The sequence below is a fragment of the Oryctolagus cuniculus genome, chromosome 17 (assembly GCF_051225735.1).
Source record: "Oryctolagus cuniculus isolate XC-2025 breed Fujian yellow rabbit chromosome 17, ASM5122573v1, whole genome shotgun sequence".
Classification (NCBI taxonomy): domain Eukaryota; kingdom Metazoa; phylum Chordata; class Mammalia; order Lagomorpha; family Leporidae; genus Oryctolagus; species Oryctolagus cuniculus.
In genome coordinates this window covers 26212796-26229246 of record NC_142883.1, presented here as the reverse complement: position 1 = coordinate 26229246, position 16451 = coordinate 26212796, and the positions used below count along the sequence as shown (strand labels likewise).

Sequence of the window (16451 nt, the reverse complement as noted above, 5' to 3'; positions counted from 1 at the left end):
GGATGGGACTGTCACCTTTCTCAGGCTACCAGGGCACCGGCAAGGAGGCCCCATGCCGCCCAAGAGGAAAGACACAGAGGCTCGGCTGAGAGAGATAGAGCTATATTTCCTCTGTTGCATATTTCAGACCTCACACTGAGCTTCAGGCACGATGCTACCGCAGGTCCTCCCAGGAGCCACCACAGGCTCTCACTGCTCTGCTCCTGAGGGCGCGTGCCTCCCGCGACACTGGGCAAATCTGCATTGGTCTCAGGAGGCTCTGCTCCCTGCCTTTCCCGTCAAGGGACAGGGAATGCTGGAAAACCCCTGGGTGAGCCCCGCCCCCCTCGGGGGTCCCCTGGCTACAAGAGAGGCTGTCCACTGGAGCCCAGCTCCGCAGTGCCCCTCCCCCCACAAATCACCTGTTCTCCCGGCCGCAGAGCCTTCGGCAGGGCACCTGCGCCCCTGCAGAGCCTCGGCCATGAGAACCGCACACCCAGGCTGGGGCACGAGGCCCTGGAATGCTGGACAGGCCCAGGCTCCTCCGAGCAACAGCCTGTGGGCTTAGTGGCTCCTGCTCCCCACAGCCACTGGCCACCTCAGGGGACGGCACGGAGCCCTATTGCACATCCTCTGTCTCGAGTTCCTCCGTCACCCATTTTCCTTTTTAAATAATAATACTTAAAAAAATACAAACTAGAGAGGACGGTGAGGAAGAGTGGGCCGTGGTACGCGGCAGGAGCCCTTCTCTTCCGGTTCCTGCCAAGCCCATCCGGCGGCTCGCAGGGGCTCCAGCCCGCCCTGGCCAACGCGCAGGCTCTCTGTGGCTGACGTGGGGGGTACTGCCTGAGCCGTTGGTCCCACCTCCAGCGTGGGTAAAGGTGCAATTCCCGGGACCCTCCCAGGGGGCCCCCGGCTGGGGCCCTGCTACCTGAGCCGCCCATCGGCTTTGACGGGCCCCAGCTCCGACTTGGGGTCGGGGGACAGCGAGCTCCAGCTCGCCAGCCTGCAGGGCCCCAGCGAGGGGCAGGCAGACGCGCCCGTGGCACACAGTCCGGCCACAGACCAGAAGCCGCTCAGTTCCCCATCTGTCCAGGCCTCGAGCGCGGGGCCTGTGAGCTCCGAGCGCCGCCGGGCGGCCTCCTCCGCCGGTTCCGGCTGAGGCAGGTTCAGGATGCCACTCAGGCCCTGGAAGCTCTGCTCCATGTACTCGTTGTGGGGCGGTCCCGCATGCAGCCAGCTGGCATCATCTGGGGGGCGAGGGGGGCAGGAAGTAAGTACACCCCGCCCTGCCCATTCCAGGGAGCCCTGGTTCCACCCCACCCTTCCACTGACTCGTATCTTGCTGAGTGACCCTGGGCTGATCCAAAGACCTTTCTGTGCCTGGGAGACTCTCACTTTTATAAAACCATGGCAGTCAGCCCCGAATTCCTAACTTTTGGATGAAGTAAAACAGCGGATATCAGGCACTTGAGAAAATCAGCTAGCAGTCTGGTCTGTGGCACCCCTGCCTTCTTGGCACTGCCACTGGTGCCTGGAGCCCTCCACAGCCTGGGCTCAGGCCTTGCAGCTGCCTTGCCTGCCGGCCCGCTGCCACCCCCCTGCAACCCGCCAGCCCTTGCTGTTTTCTTCATGCACCAGGACCCCTGCACAAATTTGTTAGGCTCGCTTCAAACCCCCTTCTGTCTCCATCCTGAGGCTTAGCATCCGGGTGCACCTGCTGTGGAGCCCACACCAGACTGCCAGTTCCAGACCCACCTTCGTGTCATGGCATGGGGCAGGAGCAGGCCACTTCTACCTACTGAGCACCACCTGCAACCCAGCCACTGCTACCCACACCCTCACGCCCGTCATCTCCAGGGGGCGTGAGAGGTAGGAGCCCCGCCCCTCAGGAACCTGCCCAGTCCACACTTGTATTCCCAGTCAGCTCCCTGGCCCCCACCGCGTGAGCCTGCCCTGCCCTACTCCAGAAGACGGTGGCTGGGATGGCAGGGCATGTTTGCTCTCCCGAGACCGTGCAACGCAGAGGCCAAGAGGCCCTGGTCAGTTTCCGCCACGCTGAGCGGGCTCCATATGGAGAGGGCCAGGGAGAGGACCTGGGGCTCCTACACAGAGGGAGCACAGCGAAAGGGACAGAAAGGCCCGAGAGAAGGAGATGGCACCGGTGAGAGTCAAGCCTCCTGCGGGGTCCTGCGGGGGGGGATCCCACACTCTGGAAATTCCCCTTTTATCACTGGAGGGGCCATGTGGTCCTCGCCCCCAGCACCTCCTCCTCGACTCTGATGAGACCAAGATCAGGGTGATGTTCAAGGGCAAAAGCCCAATCAATGTCAGGGCTCCACGCACACCCAGGTCTGCCCAACTCCAAAGCTGTGCTTTCTCCTGCAGCCCAAGGCGGGGCCTCGGCACGCTGCACATGCGCTCACCTTCCCTGACTACAGCTCCCCACGGGGTCCCCTCCCCTGCAGAACCCTATCACGCTGGGCTTCGGGCCTCACTTGGGGACCGGGTCCTCACCTTTCCTGAGAGGTAGTTTGCGGTTGAAGGTCAAGGGCAGCACGAGGAAGCGGGTCTCGCCCACGGGTTCCCAGAACTGAAGGAGTCGGACAGTCCAGGCCCCTGGCCGCAGGGGCCGGCTCAGCGGAGGCTTATACTGTGTCACCTCGGTCTCCGTGTCTACCGTGATGTCGTAGGATGTGGCCACCACATAAGTTGGGTCGATCCAGACCACGGTCGCTGTGAGGTTGGGGCCACGGGCCCAGCGCTGCATGGCCACAGGCTCATCCAGTGGCCCCAGCAGCCCCCCAAAGTTCCGGAAAAGACGCTCTTTGGGATCCCACTCAGTGCCGACCTGTAGGGAGGGAGGCGGCTGGGAGGAGCCTGGGGAGTGTGCCTCTCTCTACTCTGTTGCTGCCTCCCGCTAGGGAACCTCAGGCCAGCCACTATCTCTTTCTGGGCCTCAGTTTCCCCTTCTGCAAAACCAAGGGGGTCCGACTAGGAGCTCTCCACTCTCCCTCCCAGCTCCGAGATCTGTCCTAGGCTTCCATTTGGAACTGCCTTGCTGGGGTGGGACAACAGGGAGACGAAGTTCAAGGTCATGTCCGTGGACCACTGCCGCACGAAAGCCAGAGACGCCGAGAAGACAGCCAAAAGCTTGACCTTAGGGCCCCTCCCCGGGAATGTCCCTGTTCCTCTAAAGGAAACTGCTATGGTTCAGAAGCCGGGGCTCACGGTGTAGTGGGACTAGCAGCTCCCTCCTCCCTACCCCCGCAAGTCTGGGGTGCTCCCCAGCGAGTGCATGCAGGGGGCATCGCCAAGGCTGCCTTTGCCAGGCCGCGAAGGCCTCACAGGGCCCTTGCCCTCCCTGGTGTGCCCCCTCTCCCACTACCCTGAGTTTTGGGGGAGGTCAGGAGAAAGCAAGGGGAGGACCTGTCCCACCTCCAAACTCTGGAGCCGGCTGGCCTGGTCACTGCGCCCCAACAGCTTCAGCGACCCCTGGGGCATCAACCACATCTCAAGCGTCTCTGCCGGCCCCTGGGCTGAGGGCTGCACCGCCTGCGTCACCAGGTAGCCCTGGAAATGGTCGTCATAGAAATACAGGTGCACGCTGGACGGCAAGCCCCGGGGCTCAAACCTAAGAAGGTTCCAGCAGGGAGAAAGGGAGATGCCATCAGTGCACCTGACTGGGCTGGGAGTCCCGGGGAGGGGCAGCAGGGAGTCCCAGCCCCAGGCACGTCCTTGCCCCAGTCTCATGCCCCACAGACCTAGGCACCTGCCTCTTGCCTCTTTTTTGAACTTTTGTGGTTTGCACGCCTCTCTGCCTCAGACTGGGAGCTTGCTGTGGGCAGGGGCTGTCTCTTTCTCATGGGCATCCCCCTAGGGCACCACACGTGCGGGCCTGCTCCGTGTCAGGAGGCGGGCGGGGTGGGGTCTCACCTGCAAAGTGAGGTGGCCTGCGCAGGTGCAGCGGTGGCGGCATGGCGCAGGCTGAGGCGGGCAAAGGCGGTATACGCGGTGAGCAAGACGTCACTGAGCCCACTGGGGCCATCAGCCGCGTCATAGGTGTTCTCCCAGTAGGCCTTGAGGGCGGGCGTGCCGGGAGGGTAGCTGCCATACAGGTGGAAGTCCAGGATCTCCAGCACCTCCTGGTTCACGGTCGACTCAAACTTGCGGGCGAAGAAGGTGGGTCTGGACACTTGCTGGGGAAGGAGAGGCAAGGCGGGGTCAAGGGCACTGGAGGCCCGAGGGTGGAGTCTTCCCCCCAGGTCCCCCTGCGTCTGACCCTGGGAAGTTCATGGTAATTAAGGCGGGTGAAGACCCAGCCAGGGGCGGTGTCCCGGGGCCGCGGGCCAGCACCTGCAGCCGTAGGAAGTCCTGTGGCTTGAAGTCATTGGGGGAGCAGCCGCACCAGTCCACGATGTGCTTGTACTGGCACTTGCAGCCCAGCTTGCGGTTCCAGTTGGTCACGCGCAGGTTGTTGTCCACGAGGCTCTCACAGGCCGGGCTGTTCTCCAGCACCGTGTGGAAGAAGGACTGCAGGTGGCCAGGGAGGCGGGAGACGGGAGGGTGAGCCGTGGGCAGCCCCGCCCGAGCCCGCCTGCCCCCCCCCCCCCCTCCGGGCCCTCTCGCACCTCGGCCGGGAGCAGTGTGTACGTGTAGAACTGGCGCAGCCGGGCCACAAGGGGGTCGTCTGTGTACACCACGTACTCCACGAAGCTACGCGTGAGCACGAACCAGTCAGAACCGCCATCTACCACGATGCCCGCGGGGATCTGCCGCTCGCCCAGGCGCCACATGTGGGAGTCGCACTCGTGGAAGAGCCGGTCTAGGCCCTGCTTCTTGATGAACCTGCGGGGTGGCAGAAGGGCTATGGCCAAGGTCCTGCCTGGCAACCAGCATCCCTCCATCTGGGACTGCTGGGGAGGGCTTGTGAGGCCGCAGAGCCCCCGGGCAGGAGGGGCTATGACAAGACAACAATGGCAGGGCCCCCTTTCCGCAGCCCCTCACCTGGAGTTGTCCCGCCCGTGTGACTTGAGGAAGTTCTTGTCCCGGTTCTTGGACAGGAATGCCACCAACTCCTCATTGGTCCTGGCAAGCGAATGGGGTTGGGGGTGGGGTAAGGGACAAGGCTGTGTGAGAGGCAGATGCTCGGCTGCTGGCCCAGGGCAGACTCCCTCCAGCACCTTGACCTTCACCATCCATCCTTCTTCTTCTTTTTTTTTTTTTATTATTCTTATTATTATTTTTGACAGGCAGAGTGGACAGTGAGAGAGACAGAGACAAAGGTCTTCCTTTTTCCATTGGTTCACCCCTCAATGGCCATTGTGGCCGGTGCACCGGGCTGATCCAAAGCCAGGAGCCAGGTGCTTCTCCTGGTCTCCCATGCAGGTGCAGGGCCAAAGCTTTTGGGCCATCCTCCACTGCACTCCCGGGCCACAGCAGAGAGCTGGATTGGAAGAGGAGCAACCGGGACAGGATCCGGTGCCCCGATCAGGACTAGAACCCGGTGTGCTGGCACCGCAGGCAGAGGATTAGCCTATTGAGCCACGGCGCCGGCCCCGTCCATCCTTCTTGATAGTTATGGCCATGTGCCTCGCTCCTTGGGATAAGGGACCCATCCCTCTGCCCCTGCTGTCTGATCTGGCACTCCAGGGACAGGCCTCTGGTCCCTACCCCTCCCCAGCTCTTGTCATCCCCAGTCCTCTCCCCTAAACATGGCAGGGGCCCAGGGAGCTGCGCCTGGACTCCCAGGACCCCAGAATGGGGCTGCTTCAGGGAGGGGAAGGAGGCCACGGGGGAACCTCCAGCCCCTTCCCAGCCAGAGGGTGCCGGGGCCCCATGCCCACACCTGGTTGGGTAGTCCGTGGCACTGAGGTTGATGAAGAAGTCCCAGGCCCAGCCAGGTACCTCCAGCAGGTCCCGCATGCTCCTCAGGTACATCCGCAAGAGGCTGGCCCCGCCCCAGATGGTGACCATGCGCCAGGGCGTCACCCGCACGTTATCGTACCGCTGGGCCAGCTCCACCACCTCCCGGTGCAGGTAGTTGGAGCGCTGGGGGGAAGGGGACACTTAGCTGACACAGCTGGGCCGCTAGCACGGTAAGCCCCCCACCCACTGCCATCACCCTCAGATGCAGGGAGGATGATGCCAGCGCCGGCTCCTAGCAGCTACACCACCTCGTGCACCAGCGGCTTTGGGGCCTCAGTTTCCCCATCTCTAGGCCGCCTGAGCCAGGCCATGGACCCTCCCTGTCTGTGACCTTCCAAGCCTCTGCTCTGCTGCCCAGCCCGCCCGGCCTCCTCCACGCCAGTACCTGGTCCACGTGGATATAAAAGAAGTGCTCCCTGTGGTAGACGGCTTTGAGGAGCCGCTTCAGCTGGCGGATGGCGCGGCCGTGAACCACCAGCATGTAGGCGATTCGGACGGAGCGGCCGTCCAGGGGCTGCTGGGCCCGGACCTCCTCCCATTGGGTACCGGGACTTATCTTCCCTGGCGTGGAGAACAGGGGCATGGGTAAGTCCCAGGACGAGGGCGAGATGGGAAGAGGGGGGCTGCCTGCCTTCCAGTGGAAGAGGTGCAGGCTTGGAGCCTGCTGCTCCCAGTTCCAGTTCCGCCTCCGCCACTCAGTACACTCAGCCAGCAAACTTCGGTGGGGAGGGGGCCCCTCAGAAAATGGGGGAGATAGGGATCTGGGCCATGCCACACACCCCCCGTGCCTGGGAAGGCCTGGAGTGCCCCTGTTCCTCACCTGCCAGCTGGCAGTGCCGGGGCACAGCCTTGGGCATGAGGCTGCCCGCCTGGTGCAGGCACACCACGTTGGCGATCTCCTGTTGGCACTGCTTGGTGCTGGCCCGGGCCAGGGCAGACAATGCGTCCTTGCCCACGATCTCGCACTTAGGGGTGAAGCTGTTGTCAGTGGGCTGCGGGGCGCCCTCCACGCTGCCCGTGTCTCCATGGGGTGGGAAGCCAGCTGCGCCGACTGCAGTGTCTCCGGCTGCTGCCCCGCTCAGGTTCCGGCGGCCTGGGGCCTCTGGGGGTGGGGCAGGTGGCACCCGTCGGCTGGCTCTGTGCCGGCTGGTTACTGCCCGGACCACCTTGGCCACAGGCACGCCCGGGCTCTCGGCACGGCCCCGCCAGCGCCCATGCCTTCTGCCCGTGTTGCCTCGCCGCCCCGCCGAACTGTCTGTGTCCTTGGAGCCCTCACCGGGGTCCAGGGGCCGTGGCTTCCTCTGTCTTCCTTTCTGTTAAAGACACGCGGACCTAGGTCACAGGGGCAGTCACTCACCACTTCTTGTTTCCTGAGCTCCACCTTGAGTGGGGCATCCTCAACCCTTGCAGCTTCTGCCCACCTGAGGGCGCTGTGCAAACACCAGCACCACTGGGCACCTCCCTGGCCTGTGGCTGGGAGGACGCAAGCCATCACACACACCCATCCCCCTAGCTCTCCCATCGCACGGCTCTGCGCTTCCTTTCTGGCTGCAGCCTCAGGTGCCAATGTCCACATATGTCCCAAGGGCATGGTGGGCACTGGCTCCCAGAAGTGTCATCCTGGGGCCTCTCACTGCCCCTGGGGCTGGCTGGGAAGAGGAGAGCCAGGCAGGACGGTGCACTCTGAGGAAGCCCCCGCCCTGCTCTGTCCCTGCCTGGAGAGCGGGGGGTTGAGCCGGAAGGCGCCCACAGCTGGAAACTGTCAGCTCCTGGCACTCGCACTCATGGGCTCTCTCTCTCTCTCTCTCTGTCGAAGAACTCAGAAGCTGCGCACCGCCACGCTGCCCGCCAGGCTGTCATACCGCTGCTTCCTGGCTCTGAGCGCCCCAGCACCTGCTGCATTTCTAGATGGCCTGGTCCCACACGAACGACTCGTGTACCCACCCTCCTCTCCTCCCCTGCCTGGCCAGACCCCATCCACAGCCATCCTGTTTGCCCCAGAGTGGGATGTGCCGAGCTCTGAGGCGATGAACACCTCCAGGAGAGACGGGGCAGCTCTGCCAGCCCAGCGCCTGGAGGAGTAGCCGGCGCCCAGGGCACAGGTGGCTGGCGGCTGAGTGCTGGAAGGGGCGGCGGCACAGTGTGAATGCTCCGCAGTCACCAGGGCTCTGAGTCCAGCTCTGCCAAACCACCAGCAGTCCCCTCACTCCTCGGAGTCTGCTCCTAGGGCTGAGCGCCTGTCCCATGAGCTAAGACGAGAGCTGCTGCCGCCCGGGGCGGGGGAGAGTGCCCACTCCCAGGGGTCATTCTCCATAAACCCCCTCCCACCTCAGCTCAGAGGCACCGGGACAGCAACTCAACAGGCCCCTCCTCTTCCTCGAAGCACTTCCTCTGAGGCTTCCAGGAGACCCTCCTGGACTTTGCCTGGCTCCTGGCTCCTCCTCCCTCCATCTTCTTGGCTCCATCCCTTCTAGAAGCGCTCATTCAGCCCCAGAGTCCCGGATGTAGCTCTCCACCCGTCCCCGATTGCTCCCCTGGACCTCCAGGCGTATAACTGCCAGTCCCCTGACACTCCCTGGGAGCCCAACAGACCTCGCAAACCTCCGAGTCGAGAGCCAACGCCTGCCCTCCCCGCCACCCCAGCGACTGCTGCTCCGTGTCCCCAGCTCGGTTAAGGACGACTCCACCCTCCAAGCTGCTCAGGCCACAGCCAGCTCCGTTTGCCCGCTTTCCCTCACAGCCTACATGGAATCCATGGGCAAGCGCTATTGGGGCTGCCTTCCTAACACACCCAGAATCTGCTGGCCCCGGGGTTCCTGGCCTCCCTGCCCCCTAGAGGCTGCTCTGGTCCCAACAGCCAGTGCTCCTGTCCAAGCCAAAGTTCCCTCTTAGACTGTCCTGCTGGGGGCGCCGCCTCCACAGGAGCCCACGAGGGCACGGGAGGGCCTCCTCCATGACCACCCCCCTCGCCCACCGACTCCTCCAGCCCCAACAGCCTTCTCGGCGTCCCTCTGCCCCACCTGGCTCTCCTGTCTCCAGCCCTTGCACTTGCCATTCCCCATGCCAGAAAGCCCCAGCTCATCTCTCGCCTCCTCACTCTGAGCCCCGATCGCGTCTCCACCCTGAGAACACCGAACTGTGTTTCACACTCCAGCCCTCCCTCAGCTCCCGTTTAATTTCCCCGTAGCACTGAACACCTTCTTGTCGTCCTAGTCCTACCGCTTACTCCTCTATGTTGTGTCACTGGGCGACCGTCCCCACCCCCCCACCCCACCCCCCAAGGCTGTAAGCGCCCCAAGGGCAGAGTTTCGTTTGTCCACTGACACAGAACTATTTGTGGGATGCTGAGTGAATGGAACGCTACACTGCCTCTTTTTCATTATTATTACTGGAAGGGCAGAGAGGCCCGAGTCCCCTGGACATCCTGGCCTCTCTGATCTCCTTGTTACATTCTTTCTCCCTCCTCTTGGAGTGAGGCAGGAACCTCCCATTGTCAAGTTTACAGCCACCTGCAGGCCAGAACCCCAGCACCTACACCCTCAGTGCCCAGTGCCCGGCCAGCACTCTGATCTCTTGAGAGATGTCCAAGGACAGCATCTGAGAAAAGACCCTTGCCAGAGCAAGTGGCAAACCCAATTCTGTCCCCAGGAAAGGTGGCTGCAGCCCCACTGGTGACATCTGACCTGGCCACACACCAGCAGACAAAGACATCCTCACGCTCAGGGACGGCTGTGGGCGCCCAGGGTAGAAGCCAGGATCGGCGAGTCAGGAAGCTGGTCAGGAGGCCAGGGCACAGGGCACAGGGCCAGGCTGGCTGCGGTGGGGGACAGGATGTGGGAGGAGACAGGCATGGTGTGCCCTGCACTGCAGCAGGGAGCTGGCTGACCCTGAGAAGGACAATCCCAGAGGAGGCTGGGGGACCAGGAGGCAGCGGCGAGGAGTCAGAGGCATCGGGGAGGGGGGGGGACAGCTGGCTTCCACCCAGGCCCCTTCTAAGCTTGCCCAGCTGAGCATCAGCAGGGCCCCAGCCTTGTGCCCCTAGAGGGACTACCCCCAGGACCCCCTGAGGTCAGGGGCCCCTCTGAACACTGCAGGTGGGGCCTGGTCCTGGAGGCACTCTGGCCCCAGGCGCCCTCTGGCCATGGAGAGGCGCTGAAAGTCCCCCCACCCCGCCCCCCACTTCCCGGCTCTGCAGCTCCTCCTGGGGATCCTGCCCTGAGCCCCGCGCACAGGGAGCACAGAAAGGCTCACCCCACGCCCACCTCCTGCACACTTCGCCTGCGATGTTTGCTTGTGAATGCTTTGAGAACTCTCAAGTGGCTCTCTGCAGGGCGCGATCACCCGAGGTAGCCACTCCAGCCCCTCCGCAGGCGTCCTCAGCGGACAATGTCCATGGCATCCCCTGCGCCTAAACCCCCTGGGCGCTCTCCCACCGCACTTAGGATAAAACCCGGGCTCCTCACCACGGTGCCTTCCCCCAGGGCAAGCACCACACCCTCCTGTCCATTCCCTGAGGGTGCCCAGCTAAGCCCAGGCTCGGAGCCTTCTGCCCAAACTCTCCTGTGGGCCTCTCCCCACTAGCTGATCTCCACCAGCCCCTGGTGACCCTCTCGTTGCCTCTGGCCTTCCCTGTGGCTCGTCCGCGCAGAGGGCAAGCTGCCCCTCTGTCTCCTTTATTTCCTCGGCGCCCCAGGACAAGCACGGTGCCTGATACAAAGCAGGACTTAATAAATATTTGTTGAATGAATGTTGATGAATGAGTCTCTATTCCCAAGATACAGTGCTGAGATAATCAGAGTTATTTACTGACAGCTTAGCGTGTGCCAGGAACTCCTGTAAGTGCTCGAAGGCCTCGTTTTCATGTAATCTCTGTAATCATCCAATGCGAGGCGCTATTATTATCCCCATTTCAGGGGGGCGACCGACGGGGACTCAGAAGAGGCCCACTGGCTAGTGGAGCCGGAGCCAGAGGGGGCTCACCTCCCCAACCCCACGCTCTGCCGCCTGGCAACCCCAAAGCTGGGAGCAGGGGGGACGGGAGGTACCCCAGCCACAGCACTGCTCCACCTGGCCAAGCCAGCTGTGGGCAGGGCAGCAGGGAGCCTGGCCCACACAGAGACCCACAGGTCTGTGCGGCTCGGGGCCATTTGTTTCCCAGATGGCTCAGGGACTCTGACACGCCCCTCCCCAAAGTGGTGACTGATCCCTGCCCAGGTACCCAGGCTCTGAGGTCCCCTGACTGCTGCGTGCATGCCCCACTCCACCTTACGACGTCCCACCTGCCTGGAGCCCCTTACGGCAGGCCTGAAACTCTTCTGCTCATCCCCCTACTTAGCAGTGCGCACGGAGCAAGCTCACTCCCTGTGGACGTCACAGCACCGGCCTCCACACCTGCCACCCTGAGCTCCCTCTGGCGCTGTGGTCTCACGTGACTCTCCCGGCTCCCAGGTCCCCTCACCGTCCCAGCCCCTAGGTTCTCCTAAGACAGGCGAGGGCGGCTTTCCTCCCAGACTGCCCAGACAGCGGAAGCGGACCTGGACGTCAGCCCTCCTTTGGCCCTCACCCTGCCAGGAGGAGAAGCCTCGGAGGGCAAGGCAAGCAGGGCCTCGGACCCTGAGCACTGGAGGCCCCAGAACAAAGAGGGGGCCGGGGTGAAGCCCGACCTCCGGCCCCCAGCTTCGGGCTGCGGTGTGGCCCATCGCTCGGCCTCCCAGGATGGGCCGGCCCCCTGGACCCTTCCTCACATGGGGGGTGCTCTCTGTTGGGCCTCTAGCTGACAACACATCAGCCCCAGCCAGGAAGCCCCTGGGGGCAGGGGCTGAGCAGCCCGGGCTCTGGCCCCTTCTCCAGTTCCCTCATGCTCTGACCAGCTCACTCCTCCCTCCCACGCCCTCCTGAAGACCCACCCAGATCCCTCAAACCCCCGGCCCAGGAAGCCGCACCTTGGAGACACCCCAGTTCTCCCCTTGGGTCGCTCCCTGCTCCCCCAGCTCCTGAGCACTTTGTCACAGGCCCGGATTCCAGCCCAGCTCCACTGCCTCTCAAGGCACAGTTGGGCACGGTGCTGGGGTCCCTCGGCCCCACTCCTCCGCCCAAGGCGCGCACACCCCCCGCCCCCTCCCAACTTCTGAAAGTTTGGCCTGGGGCTTCCCACCTCCGAGCAGGCTCGGGCCCAGCCCTGCCTCCTTAGTCTCGCTCCCCGCGCCTGACCTTCATCGACTCCCAGGCCAGAGACCACCCCACCTCGACCCCGTTCCTCCCGCCCCGGCCCCCAGTCCTCCCGCGGCCCGGGCCTCCGGGTCACGCACCGCCCCCGCGCGCAGCCCCACAGGCCCGCCCGAGAAGCGGGCACCGGGGGTCGGCTGCCCAGCTCCGGACAGCCGCCCGCGCCCCGCACGCACGCGGCCCTCTCCCCACTTCCCCTCCGGGGCTGCCCGCAGCCCCGCCAGGACCCCGCGCGCCCCCGCGCTCGGCCGGCCCGCCCGCCTGGCCGCCGGAGCACCTCTCCCGGCTCGTCCTCCTCCAGGCCGCTGAAGCTCCACACCACCAGGCCCTGCAGCAGCAGAATGGCCAGCGCCGTGGCGATCGCCAGCTTGTAGCGCCGCACCAGCTTCTGCACCCGCGCGCTCGCCACCATCTTCCTGCCTGGGACGCGGGGCGCGCGCCTAGCCCTGCAACCTGGCCGCGGGAGCGCGCACGGACGCGGGGCCGGGCTGTTCCCTCCCCTCCGCCTGGGGTGGCTAGCCGGGAGCGCGCCGGGGCGGGGCTGGGGCGGGACATGGGCGGGGCCTAGGCGCCGAGCCGGGCAGGCCAGGGGCGGAGCCTGGGCCTCTGAGCCTTGGTCCCCAGCTGCCGCGGCCGTGGTGGGTTGTGCGCCCCCGCCTCCCCGGCCCGGCCTGCATCCCCAGCAGTGCCTTGCGCGTGTCCCGCCGTGTTCATGTCCTCCTGGACAGCAAACCCATTGTCCAGGGGGCGCGGAGCGAATGCAGCCCGGCCTCTCTTTCCTGGTGTCGGGGGTCATGGGGAACTCAGCCCCAGGGCACAGGGAATGCCAGAGCCCCCAGATACACAGGTTCGGAGAGGCCCTGCTTAAGGACCGAGGGGTTCCCCCCAGGGGCCAAGGAGGCATCCCAGGCCCTTGGGGACGCTGAGTTGTGATTCGCAGATGCTAGCACACCTGAGTGGATCGCAGGATTGCAAGCCCCACCCCTGGAGTGCCTGCTCTGGGAACAGGGCAGTGGGGCCCGAGGGAGCGTTAAGATTTCCAGCAGGCTCCCAGGTGCTGCAGGTTTGCAGCCACCCTGGGAGAGCCACCAGACTCCAGCCCATGCCCTTCCCTCCCAAGCCCTGGAGGTCGCGGCTCCCCTTCCCCCTCCACTTGGGTCCTGCCTGCAGGTCCCCAGCACTGAGCAACCAAGTGTGATCACACTTGGATTCTGTCACATCCACCTTGGAATCCTTAGCCCCCCACTGGACACCAAACATTGCTCCAGAAAGGTTGCGTGAGAAACAAGCAGGCGACCACCAACCTCACCTCAAATGAGCGATCCTAACGTTTACGGTTCAAGCCCTGCGTTAGACAAGGCCTAAGCACCTGCAGGCCCTTCCTGCACCTGGCAGGTCCCCCGCGACAGGGAAGCGGAGAAGAGGCAAGCGGGTGAATCTCCAGCCTGCTAAGCCAAGCACCCTGAGAAGGAAGCAACGAAAATAGCAAAACCAAGACAGGAGACTTAAAACGAAGACTTTCAGAACCACTACAGAAAGGCCTGGAAAGAGAAATGATTAAGAAAAAGTTTTGGGGCGGGCGCCGTGGCTCAATAGGCTAATCCTCCACCTGCGGAACTGGCACCCCGGGTTCTAGTCCCGGTCGGGGCACCGGATTCTGTCCCGGTTGCCCCTCTTCCAGGCCAGCTCTCTGCTGTGGCCCGGGAGTGCAGTGGAGGATGGCCCAAGTGCTTGGGCCCTGCACCTGCATGGGAGACCAGGAGAAGCACCTGGCTCCTGCCTTCGGATCAGCACAGTGCGCTGGCTGCAGCGGCCATTGGAGGGTGAACCAACGGCAAAAAAGGAAGACCTTTCTCTCTGTTTCTCTCTCTCACTGTCCACTCTGCCTGTCAAAAAAAAAAAAAAAAAAAGAAAGAGAAAAATTTTGGGGGCCCGCACTGTGGCATAGCAGGTAAAAGCTGCCACCTGTAGGGCCGGCATCCCATATGGGCACCGGTTCTAGTCCTGGCTGCTCCTCTTCTGATCCAGCTCTCTGCTATGGTCTGGGAAAGCAGTAGAAGATGGCCCAAGTCCTTGGGCCCCTATACCTGCATGGGAGACCCAGAAGAAGCTCCTGGCTCCTGGCTTCGGATTGGCGCAGCTCTGGTCATTGTGGCCAACTGGGGAGTGATCCAGTGGATGGAAGACCTCTCTCTCTCTCTCTGCCTCTCCTTATCTCTCTGTGTAACTCTGAGTTTCAAGTAAATAAATAAATCTTTAAAAAAGAAAATGGTCCACGTGCTTGGGCCCCTGCACCCACGTGAGAAAACCAGAAGAGGCTCCTGACTCCCAGCGACCATTTGGGGAGTGAATCAATGGATAGAAGACCTCTCCCTCTCTCTCTGCCTCTCTGTAACTCTTCCTTTCAAATAAATAAATCTGAAAAAAAAATGGTAAGCTTAAAACAAAAAAAAAAAAAGAAAGAAAGAAGGAAAAAATGAAAGAAAGAAAGAAAGAAAGAAAGAAAGAAAGAAAGAAAGAAAGAAAGAAAGAAAGAAAGAAAGAAAGAGGAAAAGTTTGGAAAATCTGAAGGCCCTGAGAGCAGGGTGAGGCAGCTGCCGGGAAGTCAGCGTGCAGAGGGGTTCTCAGCTGTGATGAGCGCAGGAGATGCAGTCATTGAAAAGGCTCTTAAATAAAATCCGCCTTCATCATCTCCTGCAGCTTTGACATTTGTAATCAGTGCAGCGGGAGCATTGTAAACAGTGTCTCAGGTGACAGTTTGGCTGCTTAAGGAGAGGCCTCCAAACCCGGGATTGGGGGCGCCTTGGTTGACGTGCCAGCAACTGATATGTCTGTGAACCGCTGACCTGTGTGCTCCACCTCCTCTACCTGCCACTATTCCCCCCTCCCCACCGACGAGAGTGGCTCTCTGTCCCCCCCCCCCCCGATCGTGTAAATAGCAGGTACTCTTTACACAGCATGGAAACATTAAAAAATTCAGGAAATGGTGAAAAGCAGCTGCAGTTCCACCCCCTGAGATAATCATCCGGAGCGGCTGGGTGACCCTGCTTGTGTGGCTCATCCTGCACGGATGGGCTCAGAGCACAGTGTGGTTTTTAAATCTAGGAACTTGTGTTGTAAGAATTCCTCTTTCCTTCCCCTCCATTGCCAACAATCCAGCTTGCTTATTGCCTTCTTAATTTCCTTCCTCCCACCATTCTTTATAACAATCCAAACACAGGCACTCACACAAATGTACAAGCGGGGGAGAGCGAGGTCTTCCATTTGTTAGCGGTGATGGGGTGGAATAGATCCTTTGCGCAAGAAAGAATTCAGGCGTGAGGCAGAAAGCTGTGGTAAGTGAGGTAGCAAGTTTTAATGGAGTAGGGCATCCGTCAGAATGTACGGGCACCTCTCCAGGCGGAATCTGAGAGAGAGAGAGAGAGAGAGAGAGAACCCAGGCATTCAGACTGGGGTAAGCAAAGTTACATAGTTTAATGGAAAGAATACAGACAGGCCAGGTGGGCGTCTCAGAGAGACTGAGAATGCAGTCTGTGTTCAGACTGGGGCTTAGAAGGGAACGGGGCGCTGTTCTTCCCACCGTTTCTGACCCCCTCTTCTCCTGGACAGAGGGTTTACTGGGTGTGAGGCAGGTAAAGTTTCTTTTTCTTTTTAAAGATTTATTTATTTGTTTGAAAGTCAGAGTTACACAAAGAGAGGAGAGGCAGAGAGAGAGAGAGGTCTTCCATCCACTGGTTCACTCTCCAGATGGCCGCGATGGCCGGAGCTGTGCCGATCCGAAGCCAGGAGCCAGGGTCTCCCACATGGGTACAGGGGCCCAAGGACTTGGGCCATCTTCCACTGCTTTCCCAGGCCACAGCAGAGAGCTGGATGGGAAGAGGAGCAACTGGGACATGAACCGGCACCCATATGGGATGCTGGTGCTGCAGGCAGTGGCTTTACCTGCTACGCCACAGCGCCGGCCCCTGGAGTTTCTTTTTATTACTCAGTGTTATCAGCCTGGGGGGCCCATTTGGCACTGGGCAGAGAGGATTCTCCTGGAGCGTTTTCCCTCAGGGAAGGCTGGCACACCTGTGGAGGCCAGACTTTGTGGTGTGAACCCTGGGCTGCCTCCCAGGACCACTTAGCTGCTTCCCACAGGTTCTTTGTTTTCTTTAGGTCCCTGCATGCACAGGTAGGCTATTTTCTCCTTTCTACCTAACATACTCGCTGCTTCACTGCCCACCTGGCTGTATCAGAGTGGGCCTGGTCCCATCCTGGGCTCCCACATGGGTGCAGGGGCCCAGGGACTTGGCTATCACCTGCTGCTTCCCAGGTGT

The 16451-nt window shown here is 62.1% G+C and overlaps 1 protein-coding gene across 4 annotated transcripts; it reads right to left on the bottom strand.

The window, feature by feature from the left end:
* Positions 1–86: 86 nt before the first annotated feature.
* Positions 87–12648, bottom strand: XYLT2 (xylosyltransferase 2). Of its 4 annotated transcripts, XM_008271304.5 has the most exons (11): positions 12410–12647; positions 6728–7220; positions 6293–6468; positions 5828–6030; positions 4987–5067; positions 4611–4827; positions 4336–4512; positions 3916–4178; positions 3418–3613; positions 2497–2830; positions 87–1229 (listed from the first exon to the last, which is right to left on the bottom strand). In XM_008271304.5, the coding sequence occupies exons 1-11, from the start codon at positions 12542–12544 to the stop codon at positions 907–909; spliced, it is 2598 nt and encodes an 865-aa protein (XP_008269526.4). In that variant the 5' UTR covers positions 12545–12647; the 3' UTR covers positions 87–906. The 4 variants fall into 4 exon arrangements, 3 of the variants coding, with proteins under 3 accessions (XP_008269526.4, XP_089174278.1, XP_089174277.1); XM_089318152.1 differs by lacking the exon at positions 2497–2830 and having other exon boundaries at positions 856–1229; positions 12410–12648; XR_016224187.1 differs by lacking the exon at positions 87–1229 and having other exon boundaries at positions 2693–2830; positions 3418–3552; positions 12410–12648.
* Between the last annotated feature and the right edge of the window lie 3803 nt (positions 12649–16451).

What these genes read in the sequence shown, in the direction of transcription:
- XYLT2 (XM_008271304.5), bottom strand. Translation starts at nt 12,544, where the DNA reads ATGGTGGCGAGCGCGCGGGTGCAGAAGCTGGTGCGGCGCTACAAGCTG. An exon ending in CCGGCACTGCCAGCTGGCAG is followed by an intron (nt 6,469 to 6,727) that starts GTGAGGAACAGG and finishes TCTCCACGCCAG; the next exon opens with GGAAGATAAGTCCCGGTACC. An exon ending in GCCGGCTCCAGAGTTTGGAG is followed by an intron (nt 2,831 to 3,417) that starts GTGGGACAGGTC and finishes CCCTCCCTACAG; the next exon opens with GTCGGCACTGAGTGGGATCC.